General features: G+C 39.0%; 1 protein-coding gene across 1 annotated transcript in view; it reads left to right on the top strand.

Moving 5' to 3' along the window:
• The first annotated feature begins 20,215 nt into the window (after positions 1 to 20,215).
• LOC128666869 (cytochrome P450 2A5) overlaps positions 20,216 to 24,346 on the top strand; it is a 59,233-nt gene continuing 55,102 nt past the window's right edge. The window contains exons 1-3 of the mRNA XM_053721673.1: positions 20,216 to 20,543; positions 20,980 to 21,142; positions 22,098 to 22,250. Coding sequence (XP_053577648.1) covers positions 20,364 to 20,543; positions 20,980 to 21,142; positions 22,098 to 22,250 — 496 coding nt within the window. The 5' untranslated portion in view covers positions 20,216 to 20,363. The remainder of the gene's footprint in view (positions 20,544 to 20,979; positions 21,143 to 22,097; positions 22,251 to 24,346) is intronic.

Genomic DNA, 24,346 nt, shown 5'->3' with positions numbered 1-24,346 from the left:
AGATTTCCTTAGTCCCAAAGACAAGGGTTACTTCTTGGGAAACTTAATAGATTCCCTATCAATGAAGATGTTTTCTGACAGAAGTTAGGAAATCAAAGGTTTTCGATTCTTGTTTACCCTTCAGTCCACTCTGTGGCCATCAGTGGCTTGGTGCATGGAATTATTCAGGCTGATGGTAGCGGCAGTGGACATCATCCCGTTTGCTCGGTTCCATCTCAGATCTCTGTGCGTTCAGGCAATGGAACGGAGATTATGTGGATTTGTCTCCTAACAATAAGCAGGAGACAAGGGATTTTCTTCAATAATGGTTGTCTCTGGATTATCTTTTCCAGGGAACCTGCTTTTGCAGTCCATTTTGGGTAATTGTGTCAACAGATTCCAGCCTTCTAGGAGGGGGAGCAGTCTGGGGTTCACTAATGTCCCAGGGAGTGTGGACTCAGTCGGAGTCTGTTCTTTCTATAAACTTCCTGGAGCTGAGAGCGATCTTAAATGCTCTTCTGGCCTGGCCTCAGTTAGCCTCGGTCCAGTTTATCAGGTTGCAGTCGGACAACATAACTTCAGTGAACTGACAGCAATCATCAGGGAGGAACGAGGAGTTCCTTAGCGATGGGAGGTAGCCAAGATAATTCAGTGGGCGGAGGCCCATTCTTGTTGCCTGTTGGCGATCCACATCCCAGGGGATGACAATTGGGAGGCGGACTTTCTGAGCAGGCAGACCTTTCATCCGGAGGAGTGGCAATTCCATCCGGTAGTGTTTTCCAGTTTGATTATCAGGTGGGGTCAGCCGGAATTAGATCTCATGGCATCTCGACAGAATACCAAACTCCTGAGATACGGGTCGAGGTTCAGGGACCCCCAGGCGGAGCTGATAGATGCTCTGGCTGTTCCTGGGACCTTCGGTCTAGCATACCTATTTCTTCTGTTTGCTCTTCTTCCTCAGGTCATTGCTCGGATCAAGCAGGAGAGGGCATCGGTAATCCTCATTGCACCGGCCTGGCCTCGCAGGATTCGGTATGCGGATCTGGTGGACATGTTATCTCTGCCACCTTGGAGACTTCAGTTGCGGAAGGCCCTTCTAATTCAAGGGCCCTTCCTTCACCCACATCTAATTTCTCTGAAGCTGACTGCTTGGAGATTGAACGCTTAATCCTATCCAAGCGGGGGTTTTCTGATTCGGTCATAGAGACCATGATCCTGGCTCGTAAACCTGTAACTAGAAAGCTTTACCATAAGATATGGCGTAAATATCTTTATTGGTGTGAATCCAAGGGCTACTCATGGAGTAGAGTTAGGATTCCCAGAGTTTTGTCCTTTCTCCAGGAAGGATTGGAGAAGGGTTTATCGGCAAGTTCCCTTAAGGGTCAGATCTCTGCCTTGTCTATTTTGTTACATAAATGTCTGGCGGATGTCCCAGATGTTCAATCCTTTTGTCAGGCTTTGGTTAGAATCAGGCCTGAATTTAAACCAATTACTCCTCCATGGAGTCTGAATTTAGTTCTGAAAGTTCTTCAAGGGGTTCCATTTGAGCCTATGCATTCCTTAGATATTAAGTTGTTATCTTGGAAAGTTTTGTTTCTTGTTGCCATTTCTTCAGCCCGAAGAGTGTCTGAACTTTCGGCATTACAATACAATTCTCCTTATTTTTCATTCGGATAAGGTAGTTTTACGTACTAACCTAGGGTTTCTTCCTAAGGTTGTTTCAAACAGGAACATTAATCAGGAAATTGTGGATCCTTCCTTGTGTCCTAATCCTTCTTCTCCAAAGGAACATCTTTTGCACAATTTGGACGTGGTCCGTGCTTTAAAATTTTATTTACAAGCGACTAAGGACTTTCGTCAGTCGTCTTCTTTGTTTGTTGTTTTCTCTGGGAAACGTAAGGGTCAGAAAGCTACGGCTGCCTCTCTTTCTTTTTGGCTGAAGAGTATCATCCATTTTGCATATGAGACTGCTGGACAGCAGCCTCCTGAAAGAGTTACGGCTCATTCCACTAGGGCTGTTGCTTCCTCATGGGCATTCAAAAATGAAGCTTCTGTAGAACAGATTTACAAGGCTGCAATTTGGTCTTCTCTTCACACTTTTTCAAAATTTGATACTTTTGCCTTGGCGAGGCTGTTTTTCGGAGAAAGGTTCTTCAAGCAGTGGTGCCTTTTGTTTAGGTTCCCTGTCTTGTCCCTCCCTTATCATCCGTGTACTCTAGCTTTGGTATTGTATCCCACAAGTAAGGATGAAATCCGTGTCTCATTGTGTCTTTAAAAAGAAAAGAAAATTTATGCTTACCTGATAAATTTATTTATTTTTAGACACAATGAGTCCACGGCCCGCCCTGTTCTCTGAGACAGGTTATCATTTTTTGTAAACTTCGGACACCTCTGCACCTTGGCTTTTCTTTTCTCTTCCTAACTTCGGTCGAATGACTGGAGTGGGAGGGAAGGGAGGAGCTATATATAGCAGCTCTGCTGTGGTGCTCTTTGCCTTCTCCTGCTGACCAGGAGGTGATATCCCACAAGTAAGTATGAAATTCGTGGACTCATCGTGTCTAAAAAGAAATACATTTATCAGGTAAGCATTAATTTTCTTTTTTTAAAATACTTACCTTTGCGTTATGGCAAACATAACGCCAATCCTCCACCCGCATCTCCTGCTTTCTTTAGCAGAATGATGACGAATCCGGCTTCCTCCAATAATTGTGTGCCCCCTTTGGCGTCCAGCTTGTGGGGCATGCAGTGATTGTAGGAAGCCAGATCGTCATAGATATGCTAATGAAAGCAGGAGCTCTGAACAACTGTTAACAACGTCTGTTATCAAATTTGCTTTGTTCTCTTGGTATCTTTTATTGGAGATTAAAACTAGGTATTTTTTTTTTTTTTTTATTATCAGATATTTGTAGAGCTCCAACAGATTCCGCAGTGCTATGAACATAGGTGGTATACAAAATAACATTTACAGGGGTCAATTGGGTACAGGGCCCTGCCGAGAGTTGTACTGTTGTAGTCGGCTCTTATTAAGGTGAACTACATACAGCTGGGCTCGTAGGCTTACATGCTATGGGGTTTAAGGGGATAGCAGTAGAGATAGGAAGGTTAGTGTAGGTTGTATGCATCCCTGAATAGTAGAGTCTTCAGGGAGCGCTTGAAGCTTTCAAATTTAGGGGAGAGTCTTGTGGAGCGAGGCAGAGAGTTCCATAAGATGGGAGACAGTCTGGAAAAATCTTATAGACGGGAATGTGAGGAGGTAACAAGAGAGGAGGAGAGGAGGAGATCATTAGCAGAGTGAAGGGGACGGGAGGGAGAGTATCTGGAGACAAGGTCTGAGATATAGGGGGGAGCAGTGTAGTTGAGGGCTTTGTGTGTCAGAGTGAGAATTTTGTGTTTAATCCTGGAGGAAAGAGGAAGCCAGTTAAGGGATTGGCAGAGAGGTGCAGCAGATGAAGAGTGACGTGTAAGGAAGATGAGCCTGGCAGAGGCGTTCATTATGGATTGTAAAGGAGCTAGGCGGCAGCTAGGGAGACCAGAGAGGATGGAGTTGCACTTGTCGAGGCGGGAAAGGAAGAGAGAGTGAATTAAAATCTTAGTTGTGTCTTAATGTGGAAGCGGCAGGCTTTAGCCAAGGACTGAATGTGAGGAGTGAAAGATAGATCTGAGTCAAGTGTGACTCTAAGACATCGGGCATGTGGGGTTGGGTTAATGATGGAGTTATCAACAGTTATAGAGAAATGGGGGGTGGAGATTTTGGAAGAAGGGGGGGAAATGATGAGCTCAGTTTTGGAGAGATTTAGCTTGAGGTAGTGTGAGGACATCCAAGATGAGATATGAGAGAGACAGTTAGTAACACGAGTTAGCAAGGAAGGAGATAGTTCTGGTGAAGAGAGGTAGATTTGGGTGTCATTGGCATACAAATGATAATGAAACTGGTTGGACTTTATTAAGGAACCTAATGAGGATGTGTAGATTGAGAAGAGGAGGGGACCGAGGACAGAGCCTTGTGGTACGCCAACAGAAAGAGGTAACAGGGCAGAGGATGCCCAAGAAAAGGCTACACTAAAGGTACGGTTAGACAGATAGGAAGAGAACCACGAGAGAGCTGTGTCACAGATGCTGAAGGATTGGAGGGGTTGGAGCAAAAGAGGGTGGTCAACAGTGTCAAAGACTGCAGACAGATCAAGGAGGATAAGTAGAGAGAAGTGGCCTTAGGTAGGCTGTGTGTCCGGAGTGTGCACGTGTATTTTATACTCTATGGCAGCCGTGTTTTGCAACAATATTTGTAGCTTTGTTATACAATATTGCAAAACACGGCTGCCATAGAGAACTAAAGACACGTGCACACTCCTGAGCTCTTATGAGCTACCTAGTTTTAATCTTCATGAAAAGATACCGAGAAAACAAAGCAAATTTGATAAGACGTAAACTGGAAAGTTGATTAAAATTGCATGTTCTATCTAAATCATGAAAGTTTAATTTCTTCTTGACTGTCCCTTTAAAGCGTTTTCTATTCGCTTTTGTTAAGAAATGGATACATTAGAACCACCAAGTAACTCAGCACATATATAATTGAGAATTTCCCTGTTAAGTAGACAAACTCCTATCAAAAGGCCACAAACCTTCACTTGCAGTCATGGCATAAAAAAACCTATGAACCCTAATTCAAAGAAACAAAATATTTTTACATTAACATATTATGAGCCAGATTACAAGTAAAGCGGTATTTAACACTCCCGCTCACCAGCTAACTTCACTAGAAGTAAGCTTTTTAAACGCGCGTCGGGAGCACTCGTATTAAAAATTTAAAGCAAAATGTTTTCACTCATGCAATAACCTGATGCAAGCAAAAAGCTAAAGTTAGGATATCATGCATGCGTTAACGTATACCCCCATAGATGTCAATGTAGCAAAAAAACACTTGCGCACAAACCCGAGATGAAAATATGAATATTTCACATTCCAATGTTCTTTACATAGAAGAATATGCTATATTTATTAATCAATACATATTTATATATATCTATACCTACTGTATATACTGTATATATATATATATATATATATATATATATTTATAAATACATAGAACATATTCTGTTATGTGCAGAACATTGGAATGTAAAATATTTACAGTAAATATACAGTTTAACACTTTAACATATATGAATATTTCACATTCCAATGTTCTTTACATATAACAATATGCTCTATTTATTAATAAATGTGCATATATATATATATATATATATATATATATATATATATACCTCTCTCTCTCTCATATGTGTATATATATATATATACAGTATATATATATATATATATATATATATATATATAAACATTTTCTGCTATGTGCAGAACATTGGAATGTGAAATATTTACAGTAGACACACAGTATAACACTTTATTAAATATGAATATTGAATAAATATGCTTTTTCATGTTTTCATCTACGTTACGGCAAAGGGCTCCAATGCACTTATATATATGTCTATATGTGTACACATGTATTTATGTGTATATATCTCTATAAATACATAAATCCACATATAAATACATATGTACACATACTGTATATAAACATATTTATATACATCCTTATACATGTGTGTGTATGAATTTGTATGTTAAAGCCCCTTTGCATGACTTTTTTTTTAACACCTGAGGCTTGATATGTTATGTGCAATATTTTTTTTGTTGTTATCACGAGTGTAACTGTACTTTTCAATGTATGTTTGAAGTGTTTTGTGACACTTTTTTGTTTTCGCGAAACACTTAACCAGAGTTCTGTCAGGGTATAGCTGAGTGATATATATATAAAACAAAAAGAGGACAGGGAAAAGGCGCAAGATGTAGAGAAGGCAATACCCTAAGAAGAGATGGATATTGCACCACAGATAATCAGTTGCAGAATAAAACAAGCAGCTCAAACCCAAATAAAGGAAATGTGAGAAGAAAGCTTTCCACAATCCTAAGAAAATATATGAATCAAGAGAACATTAAGGGTTAAATGTGGCGCTTAACTTGCCTACTACAAATGGAAATGTAAACGTAAACTTTACGTATAAGTATTTTTATATATATAAAGTGCGTACAAAAGAGTGAATTCTAAATATATATATGCACTCATGCTAATATGTGGGAAAGAAGCAACGCCAAAGCCATATATGTCTGCTATTTCTGAACAAAGGGGATCCCAGAGAAGCATTTACAACCATTTGAGCCATAATTGCACAAGCTCTCTCTCTCTCTCATATGTGTATGTATACATATTTTTTTACTGGCAGACTTTCTGACAGTACTTAAGATGGCAGTGACAATTGTGAGGTGGGGGAGGGAAGAGAGCTGTTTGAGGGGGGTCAGGGAGGGATCAGGGGAGGCTGATCTCTACACTAAAGCTAAAATTAACACTACAAGCTACCTAATTAACCCATTCACTGCTGGGCATAATACAAGTGTGGTGTGCAGCGGCATTTAGCTGCCTTCTAATTACCAAAAAGCAACGCCAAAGCCATATATGTCTGCTATTTCTCAACAAAGGGGATCCCAGAGAAGCATTTACAACCATTTGAGCCATAATTGCACAAGCTGTTTGTAAATAATTTCAGTGAGAAACCTAAAGTTTGTGAAAAAGTGAACAATTTTTCTTTCATTTAATTGCATTTGGCGATGAAATGGTGGCAAGAAATATACCAAAATGGGCCTAGATCAATACTTTGGGTTGTCTACTACACTACACTACACTAAAGCTAAAATTAACCCTACATGCTCTGTACAAGCTCCCTAATTAACCCCTTCACTGCTGGGCATAACACATGTGTGGTGCACAGCGGCATTTAGCGGCCTTCTAATTACCAAAAAGCAATGCTGAAGCCATATATGTCTGCTATTTCTGAACAAAAGGGATCCCAGAAAAGCATTAACAACCATTTGTGCCATGATTGCACAAGCTGTTTGATTGTATTTGGCGGGGAAATGGTTGCATGAAATATACCAATATACCAAAATGGGCCTAGATCAATACTTTCGGTTGTCTACTAAAAAAAAATAGATACATGTGAAGGGATATTCAGTGATTCTTGACAAATATCAGCGTTCCAATGTAACTATCGCTAATTTTGAGGGGAAAAAAATGGTTTGGAAATAGCAAAGTGCTACTTGTACTTATTGCCCTATAACTTGCAAAAAACATGTAAACATTGGGTATTTCTAAACTCAGGACAAACTTTATAAACTATTTAGCATGGGTGTTTTTTGGTGGTTGTAGATGTGTAACAGAATTTGGAGGTCAAAGTTAGAAAAAGTGTGGTATAGATACTTCAAAAGGGTCTTTGTTCTATGCCTTTTTCTCAGATCAAAATCTATGACTTAAATAATTGCCCTGATATTTACTTAATTCAGGATGCCCCCTGTGGACAACAGACGTTCAGTCTAAACTGATAATTGAATATATGTGGCCCTTATCATCGAAGTGTTAATTATTCCATACTGAGTTAAATACACAAAACCCCAGATTCTTTGTCTGTGTTAAAGGTTACAAAGGTTATTTTCATCTTGTGGAAGTTGAAAGCATAAGAGTTGAAATTTTAAAGTCTAAATAAATTTTATATAACTTTCAAATATTTAAAATGTACCTCAGACTGTATGAATAATATATATATATATATATATATATATATATATATATATATATATATATATATATACACACAGGTGAAACACGAAAAATTAGAATATCGTGCAAAAGTTCATTTATTTCACTAATGCAACTTAAAAGGTGAAACAAATATATGAGCTGTGATTTGTCATAATTGTGATGATTATGGCTTACAGCTCATGAAAACCCCAAATCCACAATCTCAGAAAATTAGAATATTACATGCGATCAATAAAATAAGGATTGTACATACCTGTAGAACAATATCGTACCTCTGAAAAGTATAAGCATACATACTGTATGTACTCAGTACTTGGTTTGGGCACCTTTTGCAGCAATTACTGCCTCAATGCGGCGTGGCATGGAAGCTATCAACCTGTGGCCCTGCTGAGGTGTTATGGAAGACCAGGATGCTTCAATAGCGGCCTTCAGCTCTTCTGCATTGTTCGGTCTCTTGTCTCTCATCTTTCTCTTGGCAATGCCTCATAGATTCTCCATGGGGTTCAGGTCAGGCAAGTTTGCTGGCTAATCAAGCACAGTAATCCCACGGTCATTGAACCAGGTTTTGGTGCTTTTGGCAGTGTGGGAAGGTGCCAAGTCCTGCTGGAAAATGAAGTCAGCATCCCCATAGAGCTTGTCTGTGGAAGGAAGCATGAAGTGCTCCAAAATCTCCTGGTAGACGGCTGCGTTGACCCTGGACTTAATGAAGCACAGTGGACCAACAACAGCAGATGACATGGCTCCCCAAATCAACACAGACTGTGGAAACTTCACACTGGACTTCGAGCATCTTGCAGTGTGTGCCTCTCCATTCTTCCTCCATACTCTGGGTCCTTGGTTTCCAAATGAGATGCAAAATTTGCTCTCATCAGAAAAGAGAACTTTGGACCACTGAGCAACAGACCAGGTCTGTTTTTCTTTAGCCCAGATAAGATGTTTTGGACGTTGCTTGTTGTTCAGGAGTGGCTTGACAAGAGGGATACGACATTTGAAGCCCATGTCCAGGATCCGTCTGTGTGTGGTGGCTCTTGTGAAAGTCACCAACACTTTTAAATGGCCTTTTCCTGACAATCCTCTCCAGGCTGCGGTCATCCCTGCTGCTTGTGCACCTTTTTCTTCCACACTTTTCCCTTCCACATAACTTTCTATTAATGTGCTTTGATACAGCACTTTGGGAACATCCAACTTCTTTTGCAATTACCTTTTGAGGCTTTCCCTCCTTATGGAGGGTGTCAATGATGGTTCTCTGCACAACTGTCAGGTCAGCAGTTTTTCCCATGATTGTGATTCCTACTGAACCAGACTGAGAGACCATTTAAAGGCTCAGGAACCCTTTGCAGGTGTTATGGCTTAATTAGCTTATTAGAGTGGGACACTTTGAGCCTAGAATATTGCACCTTTTCACAATATTCTAATTTTCTGAGATTGTGGATTTGGGGTTTTCATGAGCTGTAAGACATAATCATCACAATTATGACAAATCACGGCTTGAACTATCTTGCTTTGCATGTAATGAGTCTATCTCATATATTAGTTTCACCTTTTAAGTTGCATTAGTGAAATAAATTAACTTTTGCACGATATTCTAATTTTTCGAGTTTCACCTGTATATGAGTCTAAGAGATACATCACCTATTCCCACTGTGTTGGATATAAAGTGAAATAAATATATATCTATATTAAAATTTAAAAAGTTTAACCAACTATTTCAGAATACATTACTTTTTTTATTACAGGCATATCATATTCCAAGATATCTAAATTCTAGATTGGGCTCTGAATTGACTGATAAATGCCTAATAATTTGTACTATGAAATATACCATAATTGTGCCTTTATACACTCAAAAATTGGAGAAATATGGTGTGCACTTAAATGGAATATACTGTATTTATATTAAAATTAAATGATGCTTAAATATAGATATGGTTATATGATTAATTACACCTGCTACTGCAGACTATATATATATATATATATATATATATATATATATATGATATAAAATAGTAGGAAAAATATATTATGAAAAATACCCATGTTTGGACTCAAAAATACACGCTCAGTCAAATTAAAAAGCTCATATAAAATTGACCAGTATTTTGAATATACATTTATTATAATATATATAAAAGGAAAATACATTACTGCATTGGGATAACATTAAAATATTTTACAAATAGAACTACATTCCAATCTCTGTCGCCCCTGGTGTCCGTTCCAAGAACTACAGCCAAAAGGTATTTAGTTGTCAGGAGAAGCATTTCCCAGTAACCAATGAGAGCTAAATGCAGACCCAACTTTTATTGGAATGATTCGATAAGGAAGGAGTCTATCACTGATATAGGCTTTCACACTATGCAAGAGAGGGACAGACACACTTTGTAAAAACAGAGATACACACCGTTTGGGCCTACTTTTTCTGAACACTGGCTGGAAAACTCCCTTTAAGCAAGAGAGATACGCTGTGACCTGTTACCCTTGCAAAATAGTGATACCTTCACGTTGACCATAAGAAATATCTGGAATATTAAACTCTCAAATTGGTTTACTGGTAATGCATTAATCGGTTTGATGTTGTTATATTTTTAATGTTTTAAAGCAAACATATTCTTTATTGTTGTAGTTTAATTGAAGCTGGTATTTAAAGAGGTACTTTATAGTTGTAATGCTAGTATTAAATAGACCAGTGTATTTCATATATTAAATATATTAGAACTGTCTAACAGAGTGGACGTGCACCTCAGGAGCTCTCTGCTCAGCTACCACTAAATAAAGGTTTATTTTATCATTTTACTCGCTTTAAACACCCAGAAAGTGTGTTGTTGGGAGAGGAACGTACCCCAGCCTTAGTAACTTGGCTTTGGGTGAGGAGTAACATTAGGTGCTGGACTTTTTGGCTCTAACCCACTCTGGCCTGAGATCCTACGCCACTTAGGTAACCATCTATTCTCCGGAGGGTCGGGGCTCCGCTCCGGAGACAGGTTGCGAGTGCCTGCTAGCTGCTGAGAGGAGTGAGGAAGCAACCTTATATTTATTGGCTCACCTCATTGGGTTACGAGTGGTCCCACCAAGATAAGCGGCACTCTCCCTTCTACATCTCCAAGGGACAGCTGTCACTACGCCGGGACTTTGCAGTTCCTCCCTACCCCACTCACTGTCTCTAGCCCGGACCAGCCTCTATACTACACTTTGCTCCGGAGGGACGGGGATCCGCTCCGGAGCACTTCCTGCCAACTAGGTGTCAGTTGGATACCCAGGGAACCCAGTTGCACCTCGTTGCAGCCGTCTACCCGCATTTGAGGGAGAAACAGAAGAGGACGGAGGCCGGGCTCAGAGGCACTATTGGAATCCCGGGTTCAGACTTGAACAGGAGACGAGTGGTGTTGAGACCGCTTTGAGACACTGGGAGACAGATCCTTTGATGGGGGCAGAAGGTAATTTACTCAGTCCGGAGACCAGACCGGAGATCCCCCCCTTTGGGCAGTTGAATCTACACTTGCAGAGGCTCAGCTAGATGCCCCTCCTAAACTGGTGAGAAATTTGTTATTTACATATACTAAGGTGTACTTAAGCTGGCCACATATCCTCTGGGACTTACAGTTTCCAAGTGGGTACGACTCACCCATTTTAATACCCTCTATGCAATCTACCTGAGAGGCTTAAGAATACAGCTTATCTCAGAGAGACCTTTGAGCCATAGAGTTCAGTGCTCCCCTCTTCCCAGGCTGAGCAACCATAGGTCCCTGCTATTTGTATATTAAGGCATTAACTCTGCTCAAATTGGGGCACTCTGGAAATTATTGGTTAAGGTCCCCAGCCATATCTATACAGCAAAACATTCCACTACAGGAGGACCAAGTTAGTTTACTATGGGTACCCTACCTACACCTAATAGGTGTATGTCCATATTCTATTGAGAGACTTTTTTTTTTTTTCAGCAACCACACTACCTTAGGCAAGTCCTTCATAAATTTTGAATTAGAGCTCACATTTTGCAATGGGCCCCCATTGTCACCCTTGGGGCAGGGCCCTATTTGGGACTTCCTGTTAACCTGGACACATTTCAATGTTATCTAAATGCTGCTGCGCCAGCAAATGTTTCTCTGAGACCCCTGCTCAGAGTGTAGTGTGATTATGTGTTAATGCAATTTTTATCTACTTATGTCTTATCTGTAAAGCATAATTGATAGCATTCAGCACACACTTTCAGGACTCTGCCCCTACTCCCACCCTTTTTGCTCTAGATAATATTCGGGCCCCTGACCTAACCCGGCGGCCCCTAGGGTCTGACCTATTAATTTCACACCTGTATTCTACTGTTGAGATCTCGTAGCCTCCCGGGGCGGTTATAACCACCCTTAGGCTGTTAACATTTAAGTGCTCTTAACTACAGTATAGGTTGAGGTGTCTTTGGAGCTCTGACCCAAAGAGAAGTGTTCAGGTCTTCCCTACAGTAATAGTTCTAGCTGTAAACTAGATAATGTACTCTTAAGTGATATCCCCTCAAGACTCTCCCTTTCCGGCCTAGCTGGTCTAGGCTGGTCACCTCCACTTCCCCTTTCCCCTTCCTTCTGGTCATATCCTCTTTCCCTGAGTCGAGAGGGGTCTCTAAGCCCCAGGGTAACCCACTTTTTTGTGCCTTTTTTCTGTATTTTTTGTATGCTATATACCTGCCATTTATCTGTAAACCTAAAAGGTTAACTTTTGTGTGCTAGTCCCTCACCTCCCCGCTCCCGCCCCTCTTGTTTGGGTGGGTCATCTCCAATTCCTTTTTCCCTTCTTCGGGTTGCATCCCCTAGTTCCCTAAGGTGAGGGGCTAGTTCTGGTGTTTAGTACGTCCGTAACAGCTCTCTGTTGTCTTCATTATGTAACTTTATATATTAAGCGCTGCTCAGCCCTGCTCTAGCCATGTAATAGGTTGAACTAAAATTGTATATGCATATGTGCTATTAATAATCTTTATCTCCCTCAAACAGTGGTACATACTCCTTGAGCCTATAGAGGCCCCTTGTTCGGGTAACTCCCGATCTAACATCCAAGCTACATAATGCCTCACACCGTGAGGAAACATCAAAAGTCGAATCCTAAACCAAAGAAAACAGTATTTGATCACTTTACGCACTCCGCCAAGGAGTCCCTACCTCACCCAAGTGTCGAAATGAGCAAGCCTGATTCCCAGGATGAGGAGTCGCAATCAAGCTTGCAATCTGTTGCTGCCTCGCAGCACTTCATTACTGAGTCATCTCTCAAGAAACTTCTGGCTACCCAGACTAGGTCTATTACCCAAGAGATCCAGCGTAGCTCCGCAGAGCTGAAGAAGGAGATATCAGAAATTGGAGACAGGGTTGATGCGCTAGAGCGTAAGCAGGATGATCAAGCTGTGGACCAATCTAATATTTTGACTTACACTGAAAGTCTGGCGGAACAGATTTCACAATTGGAACCTAAATTGGCTGATGTGGAGGACAGATCGAGGTGCAACAATATAAGATTTCGAGGTGTCCCAGAGTCTGTATCTCAGGCAGACTTGCAAGGTTATCTTCAGGCCCTTTTTCAAGAACTGATAGGCACACCAGACGGTCTTACAAGCACTATGGAAAGGGCTCACAGAGCCCTCCGCCATAGGACGGTGAGCTCGGACAAACCGAGAGACATTATAGTATGTTTTCACAGCTTTTTATATAAAGACCGGCTACTACAAGCTGCCTACAAGAAGCCAAGCCTTAGTAGTAGATTTGAAGGAGTCCAGCTCCTGCCTGACCTGTCTGCTCATACTCTTCAGCAGCGACGCCTCTTCCAGCCAGTCACTTCAGCTCTGCGCAAGGCCAGCATTAGGTATCGATGGGGATTCCCCACCAGGCTCCTGGTAACTAAAGATAATCAGACCGTGGTGATTACCACACCCTCCCAGGGTCTGACTCTTCTCACTTCCTGGGGATTACTGTTGGATCCCCTGCATGCTCGGGCTCAACCCCAATCCAGCTTGAGAGTCTCAGCCCCTGAATGGTCAGCCAAAGACCAGAGGGCAAAGCGACCCAAGATACAGCAATTGTAGGAACCTCATGAACACTCTGGGACCACCTCTTAGGCTTTAGCAGAGGCCTAACAACCCAAAATATTTAAGTATTTGTTCTTGGACTTCAGTTGATTCGTATATATATCCACTCTAAATTCGATGTTAGAGACTTTGATTAAGATATGTGGAAAGTTACCAAATTCTATGTTTTCTTAATATGCTGTGTGTTGTTCTTTTTTTTTGCCTTTTTTAGGTATGTTGCCCACTGTTATTTAGCTACTCCAGTTTTAGCACTTAATGTTAAGATGTTTTAAGATTTAGAGCGGGGCTGGCGTCATCATCCTGTTGCGCTAGATCCTGAGCCTTAGGCTCCCCCCCCACATTGAAGCCCACATTAGGGCTCTCCTGAGGTGGACTACTTCCACCGCTCTTGAGACACTTTTTAGTGTCTCCTACTATTCTTCCATCCTTTCCCCCACTTTTCCTTTCACCTTACTCCCCAGACTGAGAGACTTTAACTTTGTACACTTGGCCGCTAGTCAATCTAGGTCATGGCTAGCTCCCCCTAAGATTTCTAACCCACAATGTCAGAGGGCTTAACCCTCCCTTTAAGCGGAGTCTTTTGCTACGCTCATTGAAACATCATAATCCTGATGTTGCGTTTCTCCAGGAGACACATTGGCTAGCAGATGAGCCGATTAGATTCTCCTCTAAGACGCACATGCACATTGAATATGCCCCTTTCACTAAAAAGGCTAGGGGCACGTCTATCCTCCTCCATAGGAGGCTTGCTTTTGAGCTTATCTTGACCATTAAAGACCCACAGACTAGGTATGTTCTTCTGATTTGTAGGCTTAATCATGTGCTATATACCTTAGTGTCTATTTACCTGCCCAACACAAACCAACCTAAGTACCTGAAGCACATTCTCCATGTAGTAGATCAGGTCAAACAAGGTAGGGTTATTATCTCGGGAGACTTTAATATGGTCTGGGACCTGAAAGATGACAGAAAATCCTCCAACTCGCACAAGACTCAACCAGCCGCAGAGCGACTTGCCGTTAAATTCCGTACTCTTATGTCCAGAACGGGTTACTACGACATTTGGAGGGCTACTCACTCTAGAGACTGTGACTATATGCACTACTCTCAACCACACCGACAATACTCCAGACTGGACTATATTTTTTCTACAGCAGACACGCTTGACCTCACCACTAACGCTACCATATCCCTATGCCCTTGGTCTGATCATGATTGTGTCATGACTGATCTTATTTCTACTAATACCACACGCACTAGAGCCTCTTGGAGGATGCCCCACAACCTCTTGCAGGACATCCCTTTAGGGAAAGCCTACGCACTGAAATCAAACACTTTATAGATATTAATGATAACGCCCAATTTAGAGATGACACCCTTTGGGGTGCTGCCAAAGCAACCATAAGAGGGATCATGATATCTAAACAGGCTACCCTTAGATGGCAGGAGGGACTTCCGCTATCGCAGGCTCATATCAAACTGAGGATTCTAGAATCCCAAAATAGAGTCATACCCTTGCACTCTTTAGCAGTTCAGATATCTGACCTTAAGAACCATATATCACAAATTGAACTCAGGAGAACCCAGGATAACCTAACCAAATTGAAACAATTGTACTATTATAAGGGTAACAAGGCAGACACCCTTCTGGCCAATAAACTGAGAAACAGAACTAGTGCCTCTCGTATACATAGCATCGCTACCGCAGACTCCCTTCTCAAAATCCCCTCACAGATAGGAGAGGCATTCGCTGAGTATTACTCCAGTCTTTACAATATAGATAAGTCTGAAAATCCCCAATCGACCTCGGTAGAGAAAGTACGCGACTATCTAAAGGCCCTGAACCTTCCTTCCCTCTCACCCGATCAAAGGGTTTCTTTGACTTCCCCGTTCTCCCTTAGAGAAGTGCAACAAGTAATTAAGAACTCGCAGTCCTTTAAATCTCCAGGCCCGGATGGCTTCCCTGTACACTTTTATAAAATTTTCACCCGTGAACTCTCCCCCTTACTCCTCAGACTTTTTAACCTAGCCTGGAATGAGGGTAAGTTTAAGAAAGAATTCCTGGAAGCCACCATCATAACAATACTAAAACCTAATAAAGATCCTACCCTCTGCACCAGCTATAACCAATCTCATTAATCAACACTGACATAAAATTTTACTCAAAACTCTTGGCTAATCGTATAGCTAATCTGCTCCCTTATTTGATTAATCCAGATCAAGTGGGATTTATCCCAAAAAGAGAGGGCCCGGATAATACTAGAAGGCTATTAAACGTTATGGGCCTTTCCTCCAGTCTTCATAAGCCTTTGGCGATCATCTCATTGGACGCAGAAAAGGCCTTTGATCGGGTGAGATGGAGATTCTTGTGGGAGGTGCTCGAAAACTTCCACTTTCCTAGCGCTCTTATTGGAGCAATAAAGGCCTTATACTCCACTCCGTCTGCCTCAGTAAAGGGCCTTGGTTTTCAAACTTCCCCATTTACCATATCTAACGGGACTAGACAGGGTTGTCCCTTGTCGCCCCTGCTCTTTGCGCTAGCCATTGAGCCTCTAGCTGAGCAGATTAGATCCGATCCTTGTATGGGTGGGATTACCCTTTGTGGCAGCAAGCATAACATTGCTTTGTTTGCAGATGACATTACCCTTTTTTCGTCAGATCTCACAATTACTCTCCCTAGACTCCTACAAATAGTGGAAGAATTCAATGCACACTCTTATTATAAATTGAATATATCCAAAACGGAGATATATACCCAAGTCATTGGGAGCTCGATACTAGCTCCGCTGAAATCCAATACCCATTCCGCTGGACGGAATAATCGGTAGTGCATCTTGGGGTTAAACTCTCTGACGACCTGCCCCGAGTCATCAGGGATAACTACCTCCCGTTACTATCAGAACTCCAATCCCTTAATAAGAGTTGGAAGTTGTCTCATGTTTCATGGATTGCAGCCTTGAAAATGTCCTTTCTACCATGACTCACATACCTGTTTCGTTGTCTCCCAATCAGAGTTCCTAGGCAAATTCTCCTGCAATTCCAAAGCAAACTAACTAAACATATTTGGCAGGGCAAGCCCCCGAGAGTGACGCAGAAGGTGCTACAATTACCGCGGATATGGGGTGGGCTGAGCTCCCCCTCGATCATGAGATATTATGAGGGAGCAATGCTTACTCATATATCACAATGGAGTGTTAAACAGTCAACTTGCAAATGGCGATCCATTGAACAGGACTCGTTGCCCTATAACTTAAACTTACGCAATCTTATCTGGACGCCCCCACATTGTCGTAGGGAACTGACTCTGTCGAACCCTATTATCCGGGAATGTCTACATCTCTGGGACAAAATTCGTCATTTTGGGCATATTGCCCCGCACCCCTCCCCCATCACCTCCCTTTCAGGTTTACTGGCGGGTCTGCAGGACACTCACCCATTAAAATTGGCTCAACTTGGAGTCCATCTGGTCTCGGAGGGCGGGTTTAGACCCTTATCTCAGATCGCTACGGAAATGGCTCTGCCACAATACTTAAAGTTTAAATACCATAGGATTAAAAGTTTCCTGCTTAGTTGGGGTTTCAAACCCACGTTGGCCTGCCCTCTAACTTCTTGGGAGTCTGCATGGAATCAGGGAAACAGACTTAGTAGACCCCTTTCTCGCCACTATACTCTTCTGGGGCTTGGCCTCCAATTGGAAACAGCGGCCCACCTCTCAAGATGGGAATCCCTGCTTGGTAAGTCATTCACGAGGGACATCTGGGAACGCACTCTGGAACGCACCCAGAAAGCCATACATTGCACAACCCTTTTTGAGACTTATTACAAACTATTGGCGCATTGGTATTACGTCCCCACTAGATTGGCTAAAATATTTCCTAGCACGTCTCCTCACTGTTGGAGAGGCTGTGGCCAGAGGGGTGACTACTTGCACATTTGGTGGGAGTGCCCCAAACTCCACTCTTTATGGACCAGGTGCTTCCGGGTTCTTCCCAAACTGGGTATATCTCTGCGCAGCTCACCGTCAGTCACCCTACTTCATATTGGTGTGCACACCCTTCCTAAGCATCATGTATATATATGCATATACCTTTTTATGTCCATAAAACATTTAGTAGCTTGCTATTGGAAGAAGGAATCTCCGCCTAGCTGGTCTAAGGTTTGTTCTTATATGGCCTATCTTTACACTATGGAGAAAGATATTTTCTATAAATTGGGTAACTCAGATCTTTTTGAGCTGACTTGGGCTGACTGGAAAGACTCTCATGACACAACCTGGAAACCTAATGTGCTGTCCTCTGACTACTTAGATATATGAAAATGATGGATTGGTTTTGAGACTAATGTACTTGATACATAGAAATTTTTCTGACCCCTTACTGTATGACAATCCCTCCCCCCACTTTTCCCCCCTATCCCCTTTCTATTCTTTCCTACTTGGCTCTCTTGAGCCTCTTAAGTGTTTTTCAAACAAGGTGGTTGATATCATAATTATCATATGTGGTGTACTGAGACCTTGCCACTGTTGATTGCAGTATATTGTAACCTTTTACCTCCTAAGAATATGTTGTAAGTGGGGCAGACTGGCCCCTTCTGTTGGTATTTGATTCATATGTAGTTTTGTTACATCTTTAATAAAGCTCTTTGAAACTAAAAAAAATAAATATATATATATATATATATATATATATATATATATATATATATATATATATTAGCGCTAAGTCAATTATTATTGAGAAAAGGGTCAGGCATTAATATTTATAAATTTGTTTTATTTATTTGTTGTGGCTAAATTGGAATTATTTAATACTATATTATTCTATATATTTTGAATTTATAATATAATATATAAACCTCTGGTTGTTTAATTGAAGTATAGTAGATTATCTGGGTCTAAAATAGTGAATTATATTTCTCTGGAAATCACATTAGATTGTGGGAGTTAAGCTAAGATTTAATTGTGAGATTTGGACATAGGGGAGTCCAAACGTTGTTAAATAAGCTATATATATTGCATTGGTTAAACTTCCTCGCTATATATAAATTGTTCTAGTGTAATTCATGTGGGATAGTTAATAAGCGATTCATTTTGAGTTAAGGTTAATTTATAGAAATATTGTGTCCATAATACTGAGGTACCAGATGATTCATCTAAATATTTTTTAGCTTGTTTTATATAGAATATTGTAACAACTAGACATATATATTTGGTCATAATCAATACCCTATTTTCTGCATAAATATAATCAATGTGCATATATAGATTAACTGGTCAGAACTTTTTTAAATTGTTATTGAATATTAATATCGATAATTGAAGGCAATATTATTACTGCTATTAATAATTATTAATATTCATAATCAAACATACTAACAGTTCAGAGGACGCGCTATTCCGACGAGCATTAACTTCAATTGTCGCAATTATTTCCAACTGTTTAATTTGAGCACTATGCCCAATTTGCGCAAACAGATGTGATAAACCCCTTTTATCGATCATGCTTAACGGTTAGAGTGTCATTCTTATAGAAAAGCATTGCTATGTTCAATTTAGACAATAATTGACTGTTATATTGAATTGGGGTTTATAGGTTGTATTAAGTCTCCTCTGCACATCAAAGTTTTTGGCCTTTTTTTATAGGGGTTTATCAACTAAACAGTTATTTTGATAATTAAATTTATTCAGGCTGCTTTGCACTAGTATTGGTCATTCCTGTCAATTTACCTCAATTAACTTTCAATTAATTTTCATTGATATATTAGCCCAATATGGGGTCAAGAGGTCAAGGCATGTCCAATTCACTACCTCTGAAGGTAGTCGTTTTTTTGAGAAATATTTAAATTCTCCTGCCATTTCAGCTGTATTCTGCTACCACTATGTTGTCTGTGAATAGATGAATTTCAGGAAAATTATAGCTTCAATTGGTTTGAGCATAACTGCAGGTGAATTGAACCAAATGGTTGCCAAATTATTTATTAGATTCTGCCTAAATAGAATTATCTTGGGCAAATTCATATTTAATTAGTCTATTATCAATTCTGGTGTAATTTGGATGCATTTTGGCTGCAGTTCGTACATTTGTGAATAACCCCTAAAGTGTGTACTTAGCAGCTGATTGACTGTTTTTTCACCATGCAGCTAGCAGTAAAAAGTGAAGCTCTGGATTTTTTTACATAGAGATGTTCTTGTGATATTTTTTAGTCAACTTTTTTACAGTTATGCTGCTTTACAATTAAGTTGAACCTCAATGACACACTGATGCCCATAAAACCTTAAATTTACCCAGCAAACCTCTCATATTTTTTTTTTAATGCTAATCATTCTTTCTCACCCTCATTTTGTGTGTCACTCTGTAAACTCTCACTTCTTTATACCCGTCAACTTCTTAGTCTCTTTCTTCTCAAGTGGTAAGGTTCCTTTGACCAACTGTTGAGGGATTCTTATATATATTGTAGCAGCTGGAGGTATGACGTTTAATAGAAGCATTTCTGTTAACATATTACTGAATTGATAACATGAGGTATATATTGTAAATATTTAAATGTAACATGGTGGATCCTTAAAAACTAATCATTAATTTTATTTGTTCATTGTGTGGCTTTTTTTTTTTCTGGAAAATCTTTAGGAAAAAATAGCATTCAGAAGCCAAAGGACAACATATTATGATCAAAATGGATTTTCTGCTGGCAATAATTATAGTGGGCTTTTGTTCCTGTGTGGTCTTATGGATGGTCCACAACTCTTCCATCAGAAGAAGACTTCCTCCTGGGCCAACTCCACTTCCATTTTTGGGAAATATTTTACAGATTAAGAGGCGAGAGCTGGTCACATTTTTGAAAGAGGTAAAAATATATCTTTTAAATAAATAAGGGTTGGGTTGTATAGCAGAGCTAAACTTTCAATAAAAAAAAATTGTCATTAACATCTAAGAAGATATTGGTTGTTTCTACAGAATTCAACTTTTTAGTTTTATGGAATTTAACTTTTTAGTTTAAATAAACTGTGTTTTAAATTCTAACTGACTTTTTCATGCCATCTAAACTCATTATATATATTAATTGTATCAATATTTTATTACTTTTCCTAAAAGATTAACTTTTACTTAAAATGTGAATATTGACAAACATTCAACATAAAATAGTATAAATTCTTTATACCAGGGCAAGATTAATTTACACATAATTTCTGTTCAAATGCGGACAAGTTAAAATATTTTGCCTCGAAGAACTTACTTCTTAAAACTCAACCTGATTTATTTATTTATTTTTGTTGTTGCAGATGAGATGCCAATATGGAGACATATTTACTGTTTATTTAGGTCCAAAACCAGTGGTGGTTGTAAGTGGGTACCAATTTGTTAAAGAAGCCTTGTTGCAATGTGACGATGCATTTATTGGACGAGGAGAAACTCCCTGCTTGGATGCATCCTACAAAAACTTTGGTAATTGTTTCTTAAAATATCTGATTATTAAAAAAATAATTTTATAATTGAATAAATCACTATAAATTATAATACATATTATAAAATATATATATTTTATTACACTTTTTAGTGGAATCAGAAATTGAATAATCTTGTTTTAGCATTTGTTTTTCCACTTTGTAGAGATGGGCGAAATTGCTGTTAGTGTAATTTGTTTTGTAGAATGAATATTCCTGTGGACATTCATTTTGGACAACCAAATGTTGATAAGAACAAAAATCCATTAAAATTTGGTAATCAAATGTTATTTCCGGTTTTTGAATGTTACTTTCATTTTTGAATATTCATAATTAGATCGAATTACCACATTCCAAATTTCGAATGTAACATTTGATTTAACATATACTATTCAGAAGATAGTTCAGGTGGTAGAGAATTTAGTAAATCGATACATAATAGATACAAATATATTGATTCAAAGTTTTCTACTTTGAAAATTGCATAATTTGAATACTAAATTTAAAGTGAGCTGTAGAAATACTATTACAAATATATCAATTCAAATTTGAATATTGAATGATTCAAATCGAATTATTAGAAACATTTTAATTGAATAATACATTTGAAGATAGCATTAGAAATACTATTGCATTAAATGAATGTTAGAATGTTGTACAAACATTTGAAATTCAAAATGAACGAATGTGTTAAAATTCATTTAATTTTTTTAATTTTGCAAAACATTCGCCCTTACCTAATCCCTTGACATATGTCGTCTGATTTCTTGAATTCATGTGTTCTGATTTCTAGATATCCTTCTCTTCTCCTTGATTTCTGCTGTTTTGTTTGTTGAATTGCTCAGTCTCTGGACATATATTTAGAACTGTTCCTCCACATGTTTTTGATAATAAAATAATCATAAAAAGCCACAATACACCACATAAAAGTTTTTTTTGTATATATATCCTTTCAGGTTTTGTGTTCACCAACAATTTGAAAAGATGGAGGGAGTTGAGACGTTTTTCTTTAAAAATATTAAAAGATTTGGGGATGGGAAAGAAGGGAGCTGAAGAAAAGATCATAGAAGAGGCACAGCATCTCGTGAAGGAGTTGAGAAAGAATACAGGTTTCTGTCTTATTTGCAAACCATTGTATTGTGTATTGTGCTTTATTAGAGAAACCTGAATCTATGCAGTATTAGGGATGGGCTTATGTGTTTATATTCAAATTTGTGAATGTTAGAACGAATGTTATTGTAGAAATTCGATTTACATAATAGAATGTTGATAAGAACGAATATTCTTAAAAATTCGATTTTAGAATGTTATTTACAGTTTTCAAATGTCACATTCGAATTTGAATATTACATTTTTAAAACACAGTATCAGACTAGAAATACTATTTCGAATTCGAATGTCACATTCGAATTGAATATCAAATTTATTAAACACTGTTGTAAACTAGAAATACTATTTTGAATTTGAATGTCACATTCAAATTCGAATATTACATTTATAAACACAGTATTAGACTAGAAATACTATTTTGAATTTGAATGTGACATTCGAATTCGAATGTCACATTCGAATTCGAATATTACATTTAAAACAGAGTATTAGACTAGAAATACTATTTCAAATTCGAATGTGACATTTATTAAACACAGTTGTAGACTAGAAATACTTTTTCGAATTTGAATGTCACATTCAAAATCGAATATTACATTTCGAAATTGAATGAATACATAGCTAAACATTCTATTATTCTAACGAATATTTTCGAATTTTATTGAAAAATTCGAAAACGAAAATAGAATGTTAGAATGTTATATAAACATTTAAATTCGAACGAACGAATATATAACAATTTGTTTTAAATTTAAAATTTTTAGAAACATTCGCCCATCCTTACAGTAAATATGTGCAGAGACAGAAAAATGTTTTGGATGACTCATTTTTTACAACTCCCCCCAAAAAAAAAAAAAAAAAATTATTTTGTTTTACTCAATTCGTTGAAGTTTGTTGAGATTTTGTTTGTTAGGGAAATTCCATTTGTCTGTTAGCATAGGAGCAGCTTAAAGGAAAAAGTTTACTTGAAATGCTTTATTGTTTAAAAAAATATAGATAATCCCTTTAATACCATTTCCCCAGTTTTGCATAACCAACACTGTTATATTAATATACTTTTTACCTCTGTGATTACCTTGTATCTAAGCCCCCTTATCTAAGCTCTTTTGCATTTTAGCCTATCAGTGCTGACTCATAAATAACTCTATAGAAGTGCGCACAATCTTATCTATAGTGCACACATGAGCTTGCACAGTCTTAATGTGAAAAACTGTAAAATGCACTGAGATAAGAAGCAGCCTTGAGTGGCTTAGAAATCAGTTTATGAGCCTACCTAGGTTTAGCTTTCAACAAAGAGAACAAAGCAAAATTGATGATAAAAGTAAATTTAAAAGTTTAACAATGACTGTCCCTTTAGACTTAAGTTAAAGTAGTACTAGTGCTACTGCTATAAGCCAGAAGCAGCACAACTTTAAAAATATATATATAATGGCCCCCATTTATCAAGCTGCGTATGGGAACCCATCGCTGCAGGCTCGCTCAATGAATGTTAGGAAGCAAGGGTTATCAGACCACAGCTTTTTAACCAGTATGCCAGCTATTAGCTGGCAGATGAAATTACCCCGGGTACGTTCGCCCCATGGTGATTGACAACCCCTACTCGCATGCCATTGGGCTAGCACGAGCAGGGTGGCATCATTGCACAGCCAAACGCTTGTGCAATGTTAAATACAGGCAGGGTATTGCTGCAATACGCTGCCTGCATTTTGCGATCCCAGGTGGACAGATTCACGTGTGCGAACACTGTCCATCCGGGAGATGATAAATGCCGGCCAATGTAATTATTAATTAATTTATATGGGGCTAGGGTTAACCAAAAAACAAAATGTGTAGTTTGCATACTTATTGGCTGAAAAACTGAAAAAGACTTTGTTATATAATTAATAAATAGTGTACATTTGAATTTTCAAAGCCTTTCTAACCTACACAGTGAAAATTTGAATTTCTGAAGTCTTTCCCGTCTGCAAAGAAAGACGTTCCTGCATGCAGAAATGTCTTTCGTACCTTCATTGTAATGGTTCTAAGCACATGAATCATCTTTTTTTTCTGGCATGCATTTGGGGTCTTTGTTCTTTGTTGAAGGACTGCTCATTTA

This window comes from Bombina bombina, chromosome 7 (assembly GCF_027579735.1).
Source record: "Bombina bombina isolate aBomBom1 chromosome 7, aBomBom1.pri, whole genome shotgun sequence".
In the NCBI taxonomy this organism is placed as follows: domain Eukaryota; kingdom Metazoa; phylum Chordata; class Amphibia; order Anura; family Bombinatoridae; genus Bombina; species Bombina bombina.
Note: the sequence above shows the minus strand (reverse complement) of the source record. Positions and strands in the feature narration are given on the sequence as shown.